Raw genomic sequence first — 21,634 nt, 5'->3', positions numbered from 1 at the left:
AAGTAACTCCCTCCGGCCAACGTCCCGCCTACAATTGGAGCTGTGATCCATTGTCCAGAAAAAGTGAGTCATTCTTCTGGACCAAGAAGATCTACTACCCTTTTAGTTTAGTTACAAGTGTAAGGGACAGAAGCAGGGGTTTGACACCAGACGGTGGACTCTTAATTTACATAGATATCATGACTAAATCCTTAGTATTTTAGTTGAGGCATCGAAACCACTCTTCGACATAGCCAAAATAGGTTTTCTCTTTAGTTTCGGAGACAATAAAAGTATATGCCAACCACGATGCCACCTATGTGTCAGTCTCCTCCTCCTGCTTCCTCACACCTCCCAAAATCCTCCCCACCAGGGCTGATTTTGGAAATCCATTTTAACAGTCCCCAACCTCTGTTACCTTTTAACAGCTTGCGAACTTCCACAAAAAAAGACTATTGCCCGCAGTGCATGTCCTTTTTTTGAAAAGCAACTGAAGGCATGTGCCCTGCACCAACCCATAACACAGGCTTGATACAGGCATAAAACAAAGTCTGCCATAGCTAATGCATCTCTCGAAGTAGGCTGTATAAGACATGCGCCAAAGCAATGCCTAATTTGATAGGAGTAAAAAAATCCACCGCTGAGGCTAAAGATGTAAGAATTTACCTCAGAGGAAGCAAGGAGAGATGACTGCTGAGTAATGCTTCCCTGGTCTGCTTAAATAGGAATGTTAGTTATATTTATAAAATCAGTGGCATTGAAAAGCGCAGCATACAAAGGCTCAATTTTTTTAAAGGTCACAAAATGAGAGCACATTTTTATCAAGGGATGCTTTTCGGGCCTCTGTGCAGAATAGGTGCAATTCCTGACCAGTTGGGAAGAAGCAAAACCAGGGTGACAGAAACAATCTTTCAATACCAAGGGATTTTAAGAAATGGTTTGCAGCTGTGAGGTTATTGCAATACATATTGGGATACAAATCTTCCTATTGGTGTTTGATACTCAGGGTGAAAGCATAGGTTACCGTTTTAAAAAGGTAGCATAATTTGTCTGGGACTTGAACGTGCTTTTTATTCTACAATAAAAGAAAGTTGGCACTAGTTACAATTAATTAAATCCTGTCAATAAAAGTGACTGAGCTTCACAGAAAGCCATTGTTCTACTTATTTGGTTTGAAGGTACAAGCACCTAACATGATTTTATTTTAAACAAAGCAGACAGTAAATAAAACCAATCCTCTCTTTACCTCCCACGTGACTTTTCCGTTAGGTTTTCTGGGGATACTCTGGAACTTGGCCGCGCGTGGTGGAGAGACTGTGCCTCAGGACTGAAGCGATTAGATGACTTGGGTCGAACAGGAGTCACAGATGAACCAGATGGCAGGTTTTGGAATGTAGACATCGGTGGTTGCTGAGAGGCCTGTGTCGTTGCTTGGTTTCGGGCAAAATCCTGTGTAATTATTTGCTGGAAATAAAAATTAAACGTTAAATACACTCTATAGTGATTTAATCAACAATCGGCTGCACTACCTATATGGTTAATCATTAACAAAACCAATCACATTCAGGAATCTACAATGGCATATTCCACAGACACTTTTGCAAAGGATTTGATTAAGACACAGGTTGTTAATGCTGCAGCGATAGTGTCAGGGCCCACTATAGTACCCTCAACTGGCTGCTCTTTATTCTTTCTCCTGGATCAGCTGCTGTGACCACTTTCCACATCCTCAAGCCCTTGATACTACCTTCTCATTACCAGTTAAAAGAACATGTTGCTCTAGCAGATAAGGTGATGGACTTTGCCCAGACAGATTTCAACTACATGTTTTCCAGAAGATAGGCAATTTTTTATCCTAGACAATATAAATATTTTTTTAACAATTAATTGCTTTTTATTAGACTAAGCATAGTCCTTGTGAAGTCTGCAACAACTACTTGCAGAAAAGGTATGTACCAACATTTGTTGTGTCTGTTAATGCAATGGTTGTATGTGAATCTGCAGGAAAAGAGGAGGCGCTGGGGTGTTAACAGGATACACTTGTATGGAGATGCAAAACAAAGGTTGTGTAGACAGAAGGCCAGAAGTACCAAAGTCCTGAGTGCAAGGGTTGTTCAAAGTGACAAAGAAATGCAGTTATACTGCAGCTTTTCAGGGTGAATATGGCTGCCATGGTGGTAAAGCGACAGCAATGTTGTGGAGTTTAGCAAAAAGTACAAGCTGGAAGCAAGCAGTAATTAAGAAACTGTCTGGCTGAGGAATCAAAGAAACCCAGGCCTATTCTGGCACTTGGAGTACCCCAGCCAAGGTAGTCATTCGTGCTACCATGGAAAACACAAACAGTTTTTTTTGTTTACTTAATTTTTTTTAATTTTCTCTCAAACCGTTAACATCACAACCACACCCACATTAGGGTGCAACAATAATGCGCCCTCCAAATTCCCCCACCCACTCAGTCCCACCAGCAGTGCTCTGGATTCGACAAAGCAGTGTGTCCACTTCAGTAGGTATTAGTGTGTGTGCCAGTCCCAGTGTTTGGGTGAACTAGGAGTCATTGTCCTGGGAGCTTCGCCTTCCCAGCGAGGATGATATGGGTTCCTCTGCCTCACTGATTAAGTATGTAACCAATGGTCCACAAATGTCTTGGGGGCGTGCATGTTGGGGTAATGTCCTGATGAAGTCTGACTCCACATACTGGCAGTAGAGAACGTTTTTGCGCCAGTTTACCACCGTCGGGACTGGTCCTCGGCCCCATGACATGGCAATTCTCCTGCGAGCTAGTGTCATCAGAACTCCCGCTAGTTTTCTTATTGCCGGTGATAGTTGCTTGGTCATCCTGAGTAGTGCCACCAATGGGGTGGGTTGTAGTTCTTCTCCCACTATCGCCGATGCGGTCTGTAAGATCTGCGTCCAGAATGGGGTCAGCAAAGGGGCAGTCCCATGCAAGGTGGAAGAAATCGTCTATCGAGTCTCCGCATCTTTCACACGCCGCTGATGATTCTGGTTGCTGTAGGTGTTTCTTGGCAGGGGTGAAGTATGTCTGGTGCAGGAAATTAAAATGAATTTGCTTGAAACTTGAGTTCAGCGCATTTTTTGCATTTGTCTTAGGATGCATGTCCATTCCTTATCTGGGATTGATGTATGGAGGGATCTCTCCAATCTTGTTTTCGCGCGTGTGTTGACAGGTACTGTGTCAGTTAATAGAGATTTATAAATGGATGTGACTAATCTGCCCTCGCCCTGTGCCTGGATCAGATTATGTAGTAATTGCCATGTAGGTGGTTGTTGAGGGAATGTAGGGAAAAGTGCTTGGTGGGTATACCGGAGCCTGAAATAAAGAAGTGTCCAGGGAAGTGACGCTCCCTCTCTCGGTTGCTTGTTGGGGTGTTATAAAGGTTCCATCGCTAAATAGATCTCCCAAAGTGTTTATCTGAAGCTTCGTAACACATTGATGGAAGACCCTTTCCGATGTCAGGGGAATCCCTGGTATGACTTTGATTGGGAGGAGGGGGGGGGGGGGGTTAGAATCTGATCTGGATGTTATATTTTTGAGCCATCTTTTTCCAGATCCCATAGGTCGCGAAGACTACGTTAAGTATGGTGTGGGGTTCTGGCAGTTGACTGACAATGACTGTTCAATAGGTTGGGTGTCGCTAGGGCTCGTTCTATTTGAACGTGTGGTGTAAAGAAGTGCGTGGAGTACCAATGGCTTAGAAATTGCGCCTGGCCTGCCCAGTAATATAGTTCCATGTCGGGGAGGGCAAGGCCTCCGCTGGACACTGGTAGAATTAACGTCGAATAAGCCACCCTCGCTGGTTTGTCCGCCCAGAGTAGTTCAAGGACTAGACTTTTAATTCTCTTCAGGAAGGACTGTGGTATTAGGATAGGTATGTTAGCAAATAAATATAGTAATTTCAGGAGAATCACCATGTTTACTAGCAAAGCCCTCCCCCATAAGGTCACTGGGAGCGTCTTCCATCGAGATACTTTCTCCTGCAGTGTCTTCACTACTGCCTCATAGTTATCGCGAAATATGTCCTGGTAATTTAGGGACATCAGAATCCCCGGGTATCGTACATGTGCTTTCTCCCATGCAAAATTATAGTCATCTGCGAATGGCCTAGTGGCTGGAGTCAGCGGGAATATAATTGATTTAGTATGACTGATTTTCAGGCCAGATACTGTGTCCTGAATTTTATCACCTCACTCACGATCGGGTTTAGGTTTTCAATGGGGGCATGAATGAATAACACTACATCGTCCGCATAGAGGGATATTATTAGCTTGTGTGGGCCAATAGTAAGGCCTCTATGGAGCTGTTGGGATCGCAAATTCGACGCTAGGGGTTCCATTATTAGGGCAAATATTAGCGCTGACAGCGGGCAGCCTTGTCTGGTTCCCCGTTGTAGAGTAATAGGGGTGGACTTTGTTGATCCCAAAACAATGGAGGCTTGGGGGTTGGTGTACAACAAAGAGATTAGGTGGATGAAGTGGGCCCCCCGACACCTCGTTGAGTAAGCACTGCGAACAGAAAAGGCCACTCGATAGAGTCGAAGGCCTTCTCGGCGTCTAGTACAACTGCGATGGCCTGGTGGGCAGGGTCAAGTGCCTCAATGAGTCCGAACAGCCTTCTGATGCCGAAAGTTGTGTTGCGTCCAGGCACAAATACAGCCTGGTCTGCAAGCACTAGAGCCAGCATCAAGGGGAGCAGCCTGTTAGCCAGCATTTTTGCCAGGATCTTATTATCGAGATTTAGTAAGATGCACTCTTCGGGGGGCTTGCCTGTTTTGTGTAATTATGTTGGCTTCACAAAGGGTCTGTGAAAGGGATCCGGTTTTGAACGCTTCATCGTACACCTCCACAAGGATGGGGGCCAAAGTGCTTGCAAAGGCTTTGTAAAATTCCCCCGTTAGGCCGTCGGGTCCAGGGGCTTTGGTGTTTGGTAGGGTTTTGATGGCTTCTATGATCTCTTCTGCCGTAATAGGTTCGTTAAGGGGTTCACATAATTCCCTCTACACCCAATACCTTTCTGTGTCTTCCAGGTACCTGTGTACGGCGTCTGAATTGGAGTTGTGTTTTGAGGTGTACAGTTCTTGGTAGAAGATTCTGAATTCTTCCACAATTTCTTCTTCTGTATGTATTCTCGTGCCTTGTTTAGTACGCACTCTTTCCACCATCGTCGGTTTCCTGTTCGCATTTATCCCGTATTGACGGATCTGTCGATCTCGGCCTAGGAATTTTAGTTCACGATCTGTCGCGGCTCTAAAAGTTAGTAGTTCCTCTTTAAGTGCCGCTTGGATGTGTGGATCATTTGTATTGGAGCACTGACACTCGAGACTTTTCAATCGTTCTTCACTAGTGGCAAGTTGACGTCTAATTAGTTTAAGGATGCCGTTTTCTTTGGCCAGGCAGACCCCTCTGACAAAGCACTTTAGTGTGTCCCAGAATGTGCCTATCGAGGAACCTGAGCCCTGGTTTATTTCTATGAACGTTGTAATCTCGTCCCACAGCTCGGATGCAAACACCAGGTCCCGCAGAGAACCTGGCTTAAATCGCCATTGGAGTAGGTACGATTTGGTGACAGAGGTATTGCAGTTAAGGGTCACAGCAGCGTGACCCGAGAAGGTTTTAGGGAGGATTTGGCAGGGTCCCCAAAGGAAAGGGCTTCTCGAGGAGACCAGCAGGTAGTCGATCCAGAGCTTGTGTTGTGTACTGCCGAGTGGAAGGTGTAGTCACGCTTCTCCCAGTTATTATGTCTCCATATGTCCACGAGATTGTAGGCATCACAAATTTCCTGTATCTGGAGGCTAGCTCTTGGTATTGGCATAGCTATGTTTCGTGATCTATCCTTCAAGGGGTCTGAAGTAGTGTTCAGATCTCCTCCCCAGAGGATTGTGGCAGAACCCCTCTCGGCAAGGTTGAGTGAGAACCTAGTCGGAATTATTTGCTCCGTCTACATTGGGGCTGTAGGAGTCGATGAAAATAACTTCCTTGCTTGCCAGGATTCCCCTCACCAACAATGATCTGCCTTCAGTATCTCTTTTGGATTTTATCAGACGAAAGCCGGCCCTTTGATCAAAATAGCTACTCCTCTGGCGTACGATGAATACGAGGAGAAGTACCTATGGCAGCCCCAATTTCGGGCCCAGTGATGTTCTTTTCCTGGAAGGAGATGTCTCACTTGGATCATGGCCACATCCACCTCGTGTCTCTTCAAGTATTGTAGGATTTTCCTTGTTTTGGATGGGAGGTTGCCTCTTCTAATGTTCCATGTGGCGACTTTGAATTGTCCAACTGGGTTTCTTATCTGGGCTGATTTTATGAGATACGTCCTGTGGTGCTGCGGGGTCCTGCGGAGGATGAGTATGAAGGGCTACTGGTGCTCTTCTTAATGTTCTGTGGAAGTGGTTTGGCATTGCATAGCTGCATGGAGGACTGCCTGGGGTTGGGTGTTTGGTGGCACTCCCCCCCCCCCCTTCTCTAACAACCTTCCTTACACGGGCAACCCCCAACTCGCCCGTTTGGTTACTTATTCCGGGTGTGAACTGCAACTTTGCGTGTCCGTCTCCCATTTGCCTGCCCTATAACGAGCAACTGGTCAAATTCTTTTGCTGTGCAAGGGTTCATAAGATGCGCGGCCCTGGCGCACTTAATTCCACTGATAGTTTCGGTTAGGATGCCATTCTTTGTAAATGGTATTTCCGCTTTTGACCTTAGTTGGTTATGTCAGGTTTCTTTCTCTCTGTGCTCGTGCATGGCTAGGGTTCAGTGCGGGACATCCTGCCAGATCAAGGTAAGCATTTGTTTCTTCGGGAGTCTGAAAGAAATGGACCCTCCCACCATATTGTACTCTGAGCCGTGCCGGAAAGAGCATCGAGTAGGCAATTTGGTTATCCCTGAGCCTTTGCCCAATAGCTGTGAAGGATCTCCTCTGTGCCTGTACTGCTGGAGAGAAGGCTGGGTAGAAATGCACTCTGTCTCCATCGTGGTGTAGCTCTCCCTTTTCCCTGGCGAGTCGGAGAATTGTATCACAATCCTTATAATTAAGCAATTTTGCAATTATTGGCCGTGGAGGAGCTCCCAGGATGGGTTTGGTTGATGGGATTCTGTGGGCTCTCTCGACGACAGATATGCGAGAAAGAGCCTCGTGGCTGAAGAGGGTGGTACATAACGCCTCCACATAACCTTCCATTTTTGTCTGCGGCTGGTGTTCCCTCACTCCAACAATTCTCATGTTATTTCTCCTGGAGCGGCCCTCCAAATCTTCACTTCAAGCGTTTGCCGCCTTCATTTGGGTCTGCAGTTGCGCCACTCTGGCCACTAGGGCCGCTGCGCCGTCATCCAGATTGGACACACGGTGTTCAACCTCATTCAGGCGTTCAGTGTGGGTGTCAAGGCGATGTTGCAGGAGGTCAACTTTAGAGGAAAGGCCATACATCTTATTGTTCAGACTCCCTATGCCTGCCTTCAAGTCCAGCAGGAGTTCCTTGATGCCTGTAGACCATGTTCCCTCGTCCATCGGGTGTGCGCTGTCTGCTGGGGGTTCTGGCTCCTCCAGCAATCTGGGCGTCTTGGGGGCTGATCCCTTCTCGAAGTTTAGCTTCCTCTGATATATCAGTTTTGCCCATTCTATTTGTGCCGGGGGAGGTATCCCCATGCAGTGCTTGGAGTCTGTAGGCAGTTATTGTGACACCCTGCTGTTATTTAGGGGGTGGGTGGTCACGTCGCGTAGCGGCAGTACTTTGTAGGAGTGCGATGCTCCGGGGGAAATGCTGATGGTTGTACGGTCCAGTGGTGTTTACATTACTAATAAACTCTGCCTATTATGCCCTGTGAGTGCACTGGAGGGTGGGGGGGAGGGATTAGCACCACCTGTGAGGTGGTGAAGTAAAATGGCCACTTCCTCGTGCCGTGTGGTTTGGCCTCTGGGGTTGTTTTCCCTCTCTCCTCACCGTTGCCCCGTTGTGGTTTGGGGGTTGAGGTCCGTTGTGGTTTGGGGGTTGAAGTTGCTGATTCTTTTAGGAGTCGGAGTTCAGTGGCACAGATGTAGCAAGCTAAATAGGCTTAGGGGCCTCTTCCATGGGGCTGCCTAAGCGGGCGTGCTGTGACTCCAGCCGGGGGTGTGCAGTTCAAATGCATGCCACGGCCGTGGCCTTTAACAGCTGCCACTTGCGCCATACCTGATCGGTGTTGTGGGATGTTGGGTCGGCGACTGGCCGCCTCAGGGCTCGTTCCGCTGGCACACCGCTCAGGAGCTGCTGCTTGCAGTCTTTGGGGCTCCCTGCCTGGTCTCACTTTCCTCGCTGAGGGCAGGGAAGGGGGGGTGGCGAGGTCCGCCGGCGCTGCTGTCGTTGGGGGGGGGGGGAGCCGGGGCATGCGGGACCTCTGCAGCTGGGCCGACGTCCTCATTCCCACAACCACAGAGTCAGACCCAGCTGCTCGCGCAGTCTCCCAATGCTCTGCGCAGCCGCTGGGTGACCGCGAGCGCCGCGGTAGCAGACCCGCGCAGCAGAGCAGCTGCGCCACGAGGGGCCCCCGCCTGGGCTCTGGACTCAGGTTTGCTGGTGAAATTTTCCCCGGCATGGGAGCAGCTGCACCCCGCGCGACTCTGCCCTGCTTTCTCAGGATATGACCGCTTCCCCCAGCCTCTTTCCCGCACAGCCTTGAAGACGACCCCGGGTGTCCAGCGGTCAGCAAGGCCTCTCCGGATGATTGAGGTCCCGGGACTGTGGGGTGGTGTTTGTGGTGTTTGTGGCCACGGAACCTCCGATTTCAGCTCCAATTGCACCGGCTGGCTTGACAGCACCTTGCCACCGGGTATATATGTAGGGTCAGGGCAGTAGTACACCATGCAGGATTGATTAGATTAATTCAGGGCCGCGCATTAGCTCACATGAATGCGGCCCTCTTGGTTGGCTCTCTAGCACCCTCACTAAAACAGAGTTGCAGCACTCAGCGAGGCTCTGGAATAAGCCTAACTGGGGAGAAAAATAAATTAGGTCAGGACACAAAAGCCCACTGAAACGGTAAGGGAGCACACCCAGTGTAGACCTCTTTGCAACCGATGTGATAAGCGATCTCTCTATTGGAGCTAAAGGTAAAAGGATCAAAGGCATATAATATGATTAATGTGGAAATCAGACCTCGTTTTTGGAAGGAAAGAGGGGAGCATCCAACCACTGGCATAGCAGGGGACCTCACAGCATGGGGGATCCTTTCATGAGGAGCGCAGTCAGGTTACAGTTTACGTATTCATTAAGTGGAAAGACATTATCCCAGCACAAGCCACACAACAGAGCAGAGAATGTCCAAATGAGTATATAAAGCATGTGGTGTGTAGTCCAGTTAAAGTCAGGGCGAGTTCTAACAAATTAAATGACCACAATTTACATCAGTGTGTGTTATGTCCTAAAAGGGCTTTCCCCTGCTTGTAAGGGAGATTAGTCATTTTTATGCATCATCCCCTCCCCTAATGAGACCCCTAGCACTTTTTACTGGACTTCTGGACCTTTTAGTGAAATCATGAATGAGTGGAGCCTTTTTCCACTCATTCATTATTATGGGCTCTGTCATTTGGAACTCTATTCTTTGTATTTTTACCTGTCCTATGGAGTCTATTTTCCTCCATAACTTTTAAAGGCATCTGTATTTTACTATTGCAGCAGACAGCTCCTTATGGGCAGTGTTGCTGGGGACCCTTAGGGTCCTCCTTTGAGATGCTTTCCTATACCCTAGAGTAACTACAGCTCTTACTTAGTATCTCTCCTAAAAACATTATAGTCTGAGAGATTGGCACACACCACCTTAGGTGGAGTGGTGTTAAACAAGATTGGATTCAGTACCCATTGGGTGCACTACAACAACCCTGAACTCCTGGCAATAGGGACCCAACCTTTGGTATAAGTCTGAACTACACAGGTTGGTAGTGTGGCTGAGCAGCCAGGCTTATCTCAAGAGGCGTCAATGTGAGCAGTAATGTTGTGATACATAGTTTCACAGTACAGTTCATTCAAATAAACACTAACACTCAAGCTTTCTTGATAAAACAATTATTAATTTATTTTACAGTCAGTGGTATAAGCCTTCTTCAGAAGGGAGCAATATATCTAACAATTAAAATACACTACCAACACACTCTTAGTTTCTCTAAATCAGATGATGCCCATTGGGGATGGCACACAGACACCTACTACACCCTCAGGTGACAAATAGCTAGGACACTGGACATTGATTTATCACTGGTCGATTTAGAGCAATACGGAGTTTGGTGCAAAAGATAGAATAGAGGAATAAAATAAAGGTTAACAAATAGTTCATAAACAGGTAAGTACTTCTGCAACCTTCCAATGTTCAGTAAATTAACCCTTTCCTGGGGGAAAAGATCACACACAGAGTCAGAGGTAAGAAAAGTCACTCGGGGAGCCAGGACAGCCAATGTTAATAGCACAATGTCAAGGGGGACTAAAGATCTTCGCTGCAGGTAGGTAAAAAGTCTTGCACAATATTTTTAGAAATGTTTGTAGAAATATAGAACACTTGAAGGCCACAAGCTGGGAGGCTTGTGAAGGGCAAAGCTTTAGCAACTCTGCAAGGTAAACAAGACAGGTCTCAACACGTAAGGCTACACAACAAGAGGTAAGTTCTCTTAGACTTGACAGTACCTCTGGTTAGAAGAAATTGTTCCAGCTGGCTTCTGTTCCTGTACAGCTCTGTAGCTTCTGTTGTTCCTCAGTCGTGGGGACAAGAGGGAGGACGTCTGGGGACACCTCTGCAATGGGACGGTCAGCGGCAGCATAGGGCAGACTTCAATTCAGCGGTCCTTTGGTGTTTCAGCTCCTCGCGTTTGACAGCAAATAGCAACACTGCGGTTCTCGGATACCACTTCAGACTTTCCTTGCTTCTGGTGTCCTGTTGAGGTGGCTCAGGCTTGGTCAATCCAGCGTCAGGGAAGTCTGGATTATCTTCCTAGCGCTCGGGTCTGACTTAAAAGCAACGCACACATTCCGGTGTGTTGTCGCCGTCAAAAGGCATGTCCACATCCCTTGTCTGGACCTCTGGCATAAAGTTGGTGGCCTTGAGCCAGCCACAACGACAGACTCCATTTTCCCATTTGGCGAAAACCTGTGTCTGCGATGTCCAGGTCCACTGTAATTGCATGGTCCGGAGCAATCTTGCCTTCTTGAAGTATCTCCAAAGCCTCCAAACGTTTGTCATTGGGGAGGAAATGCAGCAGTGGGGCCAACGTGAACCACAACTCTCGATCGTACCTGGCTACGATCGCGCGGGTGTTGGCTGCCTTAATCGTCGTCGCCGCAGAGTAGATCACCTTCCGACCGAACAAATCCAGCTTCTTCCCCTCGTTGGCCGGAGGGGTGGAGGAAGAAGACGCGAGCCCGACGACTTCTTCCTGGCGGCCGCAGAGACCACCGAGTCCGGCAACAGCGGAGAACTTATTTTATTTATTTGTATTTTGATATTTATAACGCAAACAAAACAGACCAAACCGTATAGCGCCGCAGATGAAAAGAGAAACAGCAGTTAATCTAGAACACGGCTAAATCCATATAGAAACCTGTAGATTTAATACCACTCTATCTGATCAAGAAAGTCTACAGTGCAGACGAAACTGGGGCAGTGAGCTCAAGTCCTTATTTGAAGTGGCAAGGAGTTCCACAACTTTGGGCCATATACAGAGAATCGTCTGTCATCCCGTGATTTATATACTGAGGGGGTGGGGAAGACAACCAAAAGATGACAGTCACTAGAGCGCAATAATCTTGCCGGTAGGTATGGCTGAATCAGCTCTCTCAGATACAGAGCAGTACCATTTACACACTTATAGATAATATGATCTTCAATTGAAAGCCAGTGTAACTCACAGCGGAATGCTGACACGTGAGTGGGTCTGCTCAACTTGAATGTCATCCGGATGGCTGCATTCTGTGCTTTTTGAAGTCGTAACATTTGTTTAAATGGAACGCCCACCAATTGGCTATTACAATAGTCCAAGTGGGTTCTGATTAAGGCACCAACCACAGGCGCATGATCTTCTTTAGGAATATAGGGAAGTGCTTCGATTCTTTGCTCCCACCTGAGCTTCACTACCAAGATCCTCTTGCCACACACAACCTAGATTTTTTTATCTTGGATGCAAATTTAAGACTTTTACCTAAAAGCATAGGGATGGGCCATTTCTTAGCTATAGTCAGCAGATTATTAGGTCCGAACAAAATAAGTTTGATCTTGGCTGCGTTGGGTTTTAACTGATTTTTTGGCATCCACCAACCCACTCCATCTAATAACTGTCCCAATCTACCAAATGCTTCCCCAAAATTAACAACTCTAATGAAAATCTGGGTATCATCCGCATAAGAGTGGAAATTCAACCCATAGCGTCTCAGGATTTCCAAAAGAGGCTGATTATACAGATTGAATTATAATCGGAATAGGGAGTATCCCTGCGGGACGCCACAACTCAGCTTAATTGTGTCTGACAGGAACTCCCCCAGTCTCACCTGCTGTTGACGGCCAGTTAGAAAGGACCTGAACCAGCCTAATGCCAAATCGGAAAATCTAACTACTTCCTGAAGTCGTACCAAAAGGATATGATGGTTAACTCTATCAGTGGCTACCGCAGACACTTCGGTGCAGAGTCGGGCTCCCTGTATTTCTTTTCCAGCCGGTCCCTCTTTGCTGGGGCTGTAGAGGTTACAGGAATGCACCCAAAGTGATTTGCTGGCTGGCTGGCTGTCCTCGGAGTACAGCCACCCTGCTATGTGATCGACAGCTAGGCTGCGAATGAATGGGAGAAACCTGCATAAAATGCAAGGCTTTTTGCTTGGAAGAGTCGACCACTGGACAAAGGAATCCAAAGAAGAACTTGGAAGAGATGCTTGCTGCAACTCCTGGAACATTGGTTTGCCCGGTGAAGCCCTGATGCATTGCTGAAACTCAGAATTTCTAATCAACTAGAGAAGCCCAGAAACGGCGACTTCTCCCCTTGGGTTGATGGGACCAATCAGCCCCAAGACGAACTTGACAGGGACCCCTTCTCTGCTGGCTGTACTTCTTTGCTGCTGCAGGAACTGAGTGCCAGGGGACAGGAACACCAGAATCTAGTGCATCGCCTTTAAGCCGGACCCGAGCACCAGGAGGATCCTCCAGAGTCCCTCGAAGCAGAATTAATCAAGCCTGAGCCACCTCAACAGAGATATGAACCCCACAAGCAAGGAAAGTCCACAAGGTGTCCAAGAACCACAGTGGTGCTATTTGCGAGTAGCTGAAACCGCGAAGTGCAGCTGATCTGCATTGTGCCCATTGCTGCCGCCAACATTCAAACAGCAGTGCACGAGTCCCCAGACGTCCTCCCTCTTGTCCCCACAACTGAGTCCCAGGAATAACAGCATCTGCAGGACTACAACAGGAACAGAAGCCAGCTGGAACCTTTTCTTCAGACTCAATGTACTGTGTACCTTGGGGTGCTTACCTCTTGTGTGTAGCTTTCTTGCTCTCAGTGGAGACTTGCATTGGCTGCCCTTTGTAGAGTTGCTTGCATCTTTGCTTTTCACAAGTCTCCCAGCGTGTGGCTCAACATTGATTATTTTACTACAAAAACTCTCTTTAACATTGTGCAAGACTTCTATACTATCTACAAGAAGTGCCTCAGCTCCCCTAGACTTTGTTCAATTGACATTGGCAGGCCTGGCTCCCTGAAGACTCTTCTCAACCTCTGACTTTGTGTTTAACTATCCCTACAAAATGCCATGCATACCTTACTTGTATAGCTGGGAAAGGGTTAACCTATATTTCATTGGGGGATTGAAAAGTGCTTACCTGTTTGAGATACTTGTTAACCTTTTTTTTCCTTCCCTAACCTCTTCTTTTTTGCTATAACTTCAGTATTACAATTTAAATGTGAATAGTGATATATTAATGTCCACAGTGTCCTAACTATTGAAGGTACCTCCAGGGTGTAGGAAGTATCAGTGTTCCAGCCCAAAAGAGTATCTACTTAACTGAACTGAACTGAAGGAGTGAATTTTTGAAGTGTATTTAAGTGTTGCATTAGCTCCTTTCTTAAGAAGTTTCATTTTAAAACTGACTGTTAAATTAATATATCATTATTTTATCAAGAAATCTTGAGCATAAGTGTTATTTGAATACATGTCACTGTGAATATCTGTGTTACAACCCTACAGCTCACATTGACCCTTCTTGAGATAAGCCTGGCTGCTCGGTCACTCTAGCAACTTATGTGTTACAAAGGTTGGGTTACCTATTGCCAAGAGGACAAGGCTGGTCTAGTCTCCCACAGGGTTACTACATACAATCTTGCTGAACACCGGCACGTCACTCCAGGTCAGACTTGACCAAGATGGAAACCTGACGAAGGATATATGAACACACCAGGGCTTGAAACAGGGCTGCCATTTAGCCCCTATACTCTACAATCTATTCATTGCGGACATGAAAGAGGTTTTTGGATCCTCCAAGATCGTGCCCTCCAAAGAGTAACGGAACATCTACAGGCTGGCTCCTGTACGCCGATGACCTGGTTCTCCTGGACAAAACCACTATTGGTCTTCAAAGAAAAATGGATGCTCTACAGAATTATGCTGATCGGAATGGACAGAAAATCAATACTGAAAAAACTGAAATTTTGGTGATAGAAGGGCAGAAAGGGAGGAAAAAAAGAATACCCTGTTGGAGTCTAGGTAAAAAACGAATAAGACCAGTCACGTCAATAAAATATCTGGGCATCATGATCAGTGCAAGTGCTTGTGAAAAGCCATGGATTGAAAATATGAATTGGAAGGTGAAACCGCTAACCACCCAAGCCATGGCGATTGGGAGGAAGTATGGGAAATGCTCATTACTTCCTGTACTTTTGTTAAACTTACTAACAAATCATGTCTGACTGACTGGCCATGAAACCAAGGGAGAGCAAAATGCCTAGGAAGTCTGGCCAGTCACGGCTTAATGGTTGACAATCTCAGTTGAAACCCCTTATTTGTCAAGAGAACCCTGTTGACGGTGGACTAGAAGGAAACAGAATCAAAAAGATCACACTCCAGCATCCATATTTTATCAAGAACATTAACGGTTGTACCTAATATCACACCTCAATACTTGAAAACATTCCCTAATGCACAGTATAGAGATCTCTTCCATGGATTCCGCTTGAATGTTCTTCATACGAAGGTCACGTTGAAGAGATACGATGGAACGTCAAAAGATGAGAAATGCCATCTATGCAATGGAGATTCTGTTCTGCACGGAGTTGAGAATTCAGAGAACACTATTTGTATGAACATGTGAAGAAAACCCTTGGGACAGATGCAAACACCTGGTGGGAGACTTTTTATGAGGGGGGAAATGTGGCATTGACGCGAGCCCTGGTTAAGTTTTTAGAGTTCATTTTTTGGAAGAAATTTAGGGATAGGTTGGTACCTTGAACTGGGCCTTTGGTTCTTTTGGAACTGACTGGATAATATTTAAATGTTGACTATCCAACAACAAACTGGAGGGGTTGATATTCTTTTGGAGGGAACTCATTCTCCTTGTTTGGATTGATGAAGTGATGTTGCCTTTGTTTTTTCTTTTCTATTTCTGCACTTTTTCCCACCTCTTTGGTTATTTTTGTTTTTCTCTTTTCCAATCTTTGAATTAAGGAATGTAATGGATAGCAAAAGTTCGAAATAAACTAAATGCTAATAAACATAATAATAATGACTGCTTTTTAAAGAATGCTTTAAATAGATTTGTGTATAAATGAATAAATAATGTATTATATAACTGTGTGTAAGTGTTTACTTGCATACCTGTATTTACTGATTTTATTGTACAGCTCTACAGCTCAGATTACCCCTCTTAAAATAAGCCTGGCTGCTCAGTCACAATACCAACTCGTATGGTACAGGCCTATATTAAAAGGTAGGTTACCTAATACCAAGAGAAACGTCTTGTGTAGTCACACACCAGTTGGACTGCACGAATCCTTACCTAACAGTACAGAGGTGCAGAAATGGATGCATGAAACATGCTATTGGTCTAGTAAGTGGACAAGTGCCCAGGTGAAAACTTACAGTAAACTTGCACTACCTATGGCCAACCACGAGATAGCATACTATGCATAGCACATGACACAAACAGATTCACAAGACCCAGAAATTAAGCTCTTTTTATTCCACCCAATAACAAAACAAACATCCTCTGCTTTCAAAAATTTTTTCTGTGGAACAATGGCAACCAATAAAACATCTCTGTGAAAATAGCTCATCAGTATTAAACAGATCAGAAACTGAAGGTTGTTAATGGCAGAAACACCTACACAGATGTGGTCGGCCAGTGTGATCAAGCGGTGGGTTTTCGGTACATGCCCAGCCCCTTCGGCCTGTGCAGTGGGAGGGGGCTGCGGTGATGGGGATTGTTGCTGGGGGCGAAAGCGATTCATCTGTCCTTCATATTGCCGACTGGGCTCAGCTGCTCCAAAGAGAACACAAAAGACAATGGTTAGTGAGGGGTTTATGGACTACATGCCATGGAATAAATATATCTGACAAGACTTCAGTTGAAATATCAAGGTTACAGTGTAAAACCTCAAATGTTACAGAAACAGGCACTTAAGGTTTTTAAATAACTAAAAGGCCAGATCTGAACTTGCATATATTCAAATTAACTTTTAAAATGCTCAGCATCATCAATAGCAATTGCGCAAAGCTGTAATGGTTAATTCACCTAAAAAATGCTGGTGACGCCTTACTATTCACCAGGAATGAACAGGACTATTGGAAGAGATGGTCGAATGTCCAAGGTCATAACTTTGCAAACAAAGGGAATTCATTTTGACTGCTATACTGTACACCGGACTAAAACGACACCCGGGCAGCAACAATCTTCCTGCGATACAGATTCCGTACTTGGCTACCCGCTTTACACGGCTAGTTGAGTAGAAAGATTTTCCAAAGCTAGGTTACATAAACTGCTTCAATTTTCATCACACTGAGGAGACGAAGCAAACCGACCTTTCTGACAAAAGCATAGAAAAACGAGTGAGGGGCTAAATCCAATAAGAAAACGGCATGTCACCAAGACAACACTTTCTGTTCTGGGTTTCATTCAACAAACTACTGAATTCTGGGCGATATAGTTTTGGTTCACTGGAAATTAACCAATTGCAATTACAAACAAGAAAACCATATCTTAAATGACAGGGCCTCTAACAAGGGCAAAGGCCACCTAACATACATTAGCACCCTGCAGGGGGTTGCCAGCCAATAAGGAGTCTCAGAACACGGGCTGTACTGTATGGTACAAGCCTGCGTTCTGAGCTTCCTGTTCAGCCGGTGGCCCCCCTTCCACTTCATCTCTTAGCACCCGTGTAGCTTTCTACGTGGGTGTGGTAAGAGTGTTGTGTTTTCTTTTTTTTTAAAATAAAAAAAAATACATACCTTAGATGCGTGGCCCGACGCCGTGCAGTCCTGCTGGACAGGAATCCTGCTTTCAATGTTGATGACGTAGAAAGTCATCAACATAGAAAACGGACTTCCTGTCAAACAGGAGTGCATGGCGTTGGGCCACGCATCTAAGGTACGTTCTTTTAATTTTACATTTACACCATTAGTACTTGTGTAGACAACTACACAGGTGCTAATAGCGATATGCCCCGAGGTGCCGGCCCACCATGTAGTTAACCACCCGCTACCCTCATTAAGGGACCCTTAGTGCGCTCGGGCCCTTAACTTGGGAAGTGGGCCGTTACCTACAGGGTAGGCCCGCCACTTCAGGGCATATCGCCTCAATAGAGTCCGATGGTAAGGGGGTCTAACGTTTTTAAACCATGTGCAGGAGGGGCTGCCTCATTGGTCTATGACTAGTACCCAGAGTGTACACATCCTAAAGGGAAGCTTGGAACACAGCCTTTGCAGTTCGTGAGCGTTAGAAAAGTTTTCTCCTTGAGCACATTTTCTTCCATATTCTATGGACGCCTAGACGTTTTGCTTTTAATTTTACACCTTGTCCTGACTTTTTACAGTGCAGTAAAGCCTTCAGCTTCACGCCACTGGCAGCATGCTCATTTGTTATGGGGAAAATGACTAATCCTTCAGACTGTCAGTACTGGGAAACTATATTTCCCTTTGGTCTTTCACAATTTTTTCCTGCTTGGGTAACTTTTTCACGTTGCACAATCCATCTTTCAATGCAGTGCAATGGGGATACTTTTCTATCACCCTAGATTACCCTCAAATAATTTGTGGTTACTTTTAAATGTGCCTAAAGACAAGCTGGTTGCAGCAGTTATTATTTTTTTACAATTTTTGCTATATTTTTAGTTAGCACTCGTGAGTGTACCATGTTTGGCGACCGTAGCTGGTGATCCAACATGGCCGTGGCACAAGGTGTTGGAAAAGATGAACAAGTTACTTACCAACTGTAATGTTCTTTCGATTGGATGTTCCTCCCACGTATTCCTCTTCTTAGATGAACAAGTTACTCTATTACCTGGTAACATTCTTTCCATGGGATGGTCCAACAACTTATTCCATATCTATGACAATCACCACAGCTGTGCTGCTTCGGAAAATCTTCGGCGTCTGCGTCCTGCGTCGATGATGTCGATACGCCGCCCTCGAGGACCTCCTCCGACGGCTGACATCACTGGAAGTTATAAGTAGGACGCATGACGCCCGTAGCCTCAGTTGTAGTTTTTTCACAGAACGTGTGCCACCAGTCTTCTGCCAGTCTGACACACAAAGCCTTACGGAAACGTAAGCTGCAATCGCATAAGAAATTCTGTAGTGGGGAAGGTAGGGAGGGAGCGATATGGAATACGTCGTCGGACCATCCCATCGAAAGAACGTTACCAGGTAATAGAGTAACTTGTTCTTCGAGGGGATTGGGTCATCCGACGTATTCCATATCTATGACAGACTCCCAAAGCAGTACCAATGCAAGGAGGTGGGAAAATAATTTAGAAAACAGAAATTTAGCATGCCCAATCAAATTGCGGAGTAAAGGACTGCCTTGCCAAAGGCCAGATCCTGCCCCCGGATGGAATCGAGGGAATAGTGACGTACAAAAGTATGTACCGAAGCCCAGGTGGCTGCCTCACAGATGTTGCAAATAGGAACACCCCTCTGCAGGGCAGTAGAGGCAGCCATACCCCTGGTAGAATGGGCCCGTAAGCCGACCGGTGGGTCCTTACCCGCCAAGCGGTAACAATCAGGAATAGCCAAAATAATCCAGCAAGACAGTCTGTTTCGTCACAGCCTGTCCCAAACGCTTTCCAGCGTAACCAATGAAGAGCTGATCGTCCACTCTGACCTGGGACATGCGTGAAATATAAAAGCTTAACGCTCTCCTAGGATCAAGCCTATGGAGCCTCTCCTCTTCCTTACCAGGATGTGGAGGAGGATAAAATGCCGGAAGAACAACCTTCTGGCCTAAATGAAATTCCGACACCACCTTCGGAAGAAAAGAAGGACGAACTCTAAGGATAACCCTGTCCTTATGAAACACAGTGAAGGGTGGCTTAACTGAAAGTGCCTGTAACTCACTCACTCTGCGAGCGGAAGTGACCGCAACTAAAAATACAGTTTTAAGAGTTAACAGTCTCAAAGGGCATGAATGCAAAGGTTCAAACGAAGCACCCATCAGAAACTTGAGAACAAGGTTTAAATCCCAACCAGGCACCTGGAAAGGTGACGGAGGGAACACATTAGTGAGCCCTTTCAGTAACTGAGAAATTAAAGGAATTTTAAAATAGGAACACTCTTCAGACGAGCGCTTAAATATGGACAGCGCCGCCAGGTAACCTTTAATGGTACCCACTTGAAGGCCCCTGTGGGCCAAAGAAAGCAAAAAAGACAGAACCATAGGAATTTCACATGAAAAAGGATCTACATTCTTAACCCTGCACCAGTCGCAGAACTTTCTCCAACGGCATCGGTACAGGGACAGGGACTTTTTTGCGGGCCTTCTGGACGAAAGCAACACCTCCATCACGTCTTCAGGGAGGTCCCAATCCTTATACCTCAACCTTTCAGTAACCAAGCGTGAAGGTTGAGGGGCCTGACCTCTGGATGGAGAACCTGACACCCCCCTCCCGTGAGAGCAGATCGTCTCGGTAGGGAAGACTATGTGGAGGGCAGATGGACAAGTCGAGAAGGTCCGGGTACCACGTCCTACGGGCCCACGCCGGAGCAATGAGGACCTCCGCAGTACTTGCGGGATGACAGGGACTGGAGGAAACGCGTACAGCAGTGGGAATGACTACTCCACCATGAACGCGTCTCCTAAGGCTCCGTTTGGAGGAGATTCCCGCGAGCAGAACCTCTCGCACTTTTGGTTGACACTGGAGCGAAGAGATCCACTTGAGGGGTCCCCCAAAGGGGAAAGATCTCCAGGAGAATCTCCTGAGCCAACTCCCACTCATGAGAGATCACGCTCTGCATGCTCAGAGCGTCCGCCGTCTCAGTTTCGTCTCCTGCCAGATGAACTGCCGAGATCGAAACTTCCTGCTGGATTGCCCAGAACCAGAGCTGTATCGCCTTCCTGCACAGAGGAAGTGACCCTGCCCCCCCCTTTTTGTTGAGGTAGTGCATGGCCACCGTGTTGTCCGTCAGGATCAGGACATTCATTCCTCGCACAGTCGGCAGAAAAGCCTTCAGGGCTAGCCTGACGGCCCTCAGCTCCAACAGATTGATATGGAGTCTGGAATCCAACGGAGACCAATGACCGCTGACTGTCAACTCGTTGGCATGAGCTCCCCAACCCGTGAGGGATGCGTCCGTCATGATCGTCACCTCCGGCCAGGGCAGCCAAAATGGAGCCCCCCTCACCAGATTGCCTTCCTCGGCCCACCACAGAAGGTCTTGGGCGACCGAAGACGGCACCTGAACAGGGTCCGACATCCTGCCGGAGGACTGAGACCACTGGAGCTTGAGTGCCCATTGCAAAGATCTCATCCGCAACCTGGCCTCTGGCACCAGAAGAATGCAGGATGCCATGAGGTCGAGCAGTCTCAAGAACTCGAACGCTGGGAGAGTCTGGGCAAGTTGAAACTTGTGCACCATCTGCTGAATGTGATGAGCCCTCACCTGGGAGGAAAACACTGCCCCAGGGACGTGTCGAGCACTGCTCCGATGTACTGGAGCCTCTCAGTTGGTGTGAAATGGGACTTCTTTAAGTTGAAGGAGAAGCCCAGCTTGTGGATGGAGTGGCAGGTGACTGACAGATGATCCAGGACTTGCTCGGGAGAGCGCGCCCTGATCAACCAATGGTCCAGGTATGGGTAGACGTGAATCCCTCCTTTCCTGAGGTGCGCTGCCACCACTACCATGAGCTTGGTGAAGAACCTCGGGCGGAGGTCAATCCGAACGGCAGAACCCAAAACTGAAAGTGCGAGTCGCCAACCGCGAACCTCAGGTACTTCGTGTGCTTTGGATGGATCGGCACATGAAAATAAGCGTCCTTGAGGTCGAGAGACACCAACCAGTCCTGAAGTTGAAGGGCCTGGAGGACTTGAGAGAGAGTAACCATCTTTAACTTGTCCTTCCTGGGGAGTTTGTTCAAACCGCACAAGTCCACGATGGGTCTCAATCCCCCATCTTTCTTGGAAATCAAAAAAATAAGGGGAATACCATCCCTTGTTCCT

General features: G+C 46.8%; 1 protein-coding gene across 7 annotated transcripts in view; it reads right to left on the bottom strand.

The window, feature by feature from the left end:
• Window positions 1–21,634, bottom strand: part of NCOR1 (nuclear receptor corepressor 1) — a 2,268,409-nt gene that overhangs the window by 457,328 nt on the left and 1,789,447 nt on the right. For all 7 annotated transcript variants that reach the window (XM_069615218.1, XM_069615220.1, XM_069615222.1 and 4 more), the window contains 2 exons: window positions 16,310–16,461; window positions 1,226–1,443 (listed from right to left, as the gene is read on the bottom strand). In XM_069615218.1, coding sequence (XP_069471319.1) covers window positions 1,226–1,443; window positions 16,310–16,461 — 370 coding nt within the window. The remainder of the gene's footprint in view (window positions 1–1,225; window positions 1,444–16,309; window positions 16,462–21,634) is intronic.

Source organism: Ambystoma mexicanum, chromosome 9, assembly GCF_040938575.1.
Source record: "Ambystoma mexicanum isolate Mex_15411 chromosome 9, UKY_AmexF1_1, whole genome shotgun sequence".
Taxonomy (NCBI): Eukaryota; Metazoa; Chordata; class Amphibia; order Caudata; family Ambystomatidae; genus Ambystoma; species Ambystoma mexicanum.
Note: the sequence above shows the minus strand (reverse complement) of the source record. Positions and strands in the feature narration are given on the sequence as shown.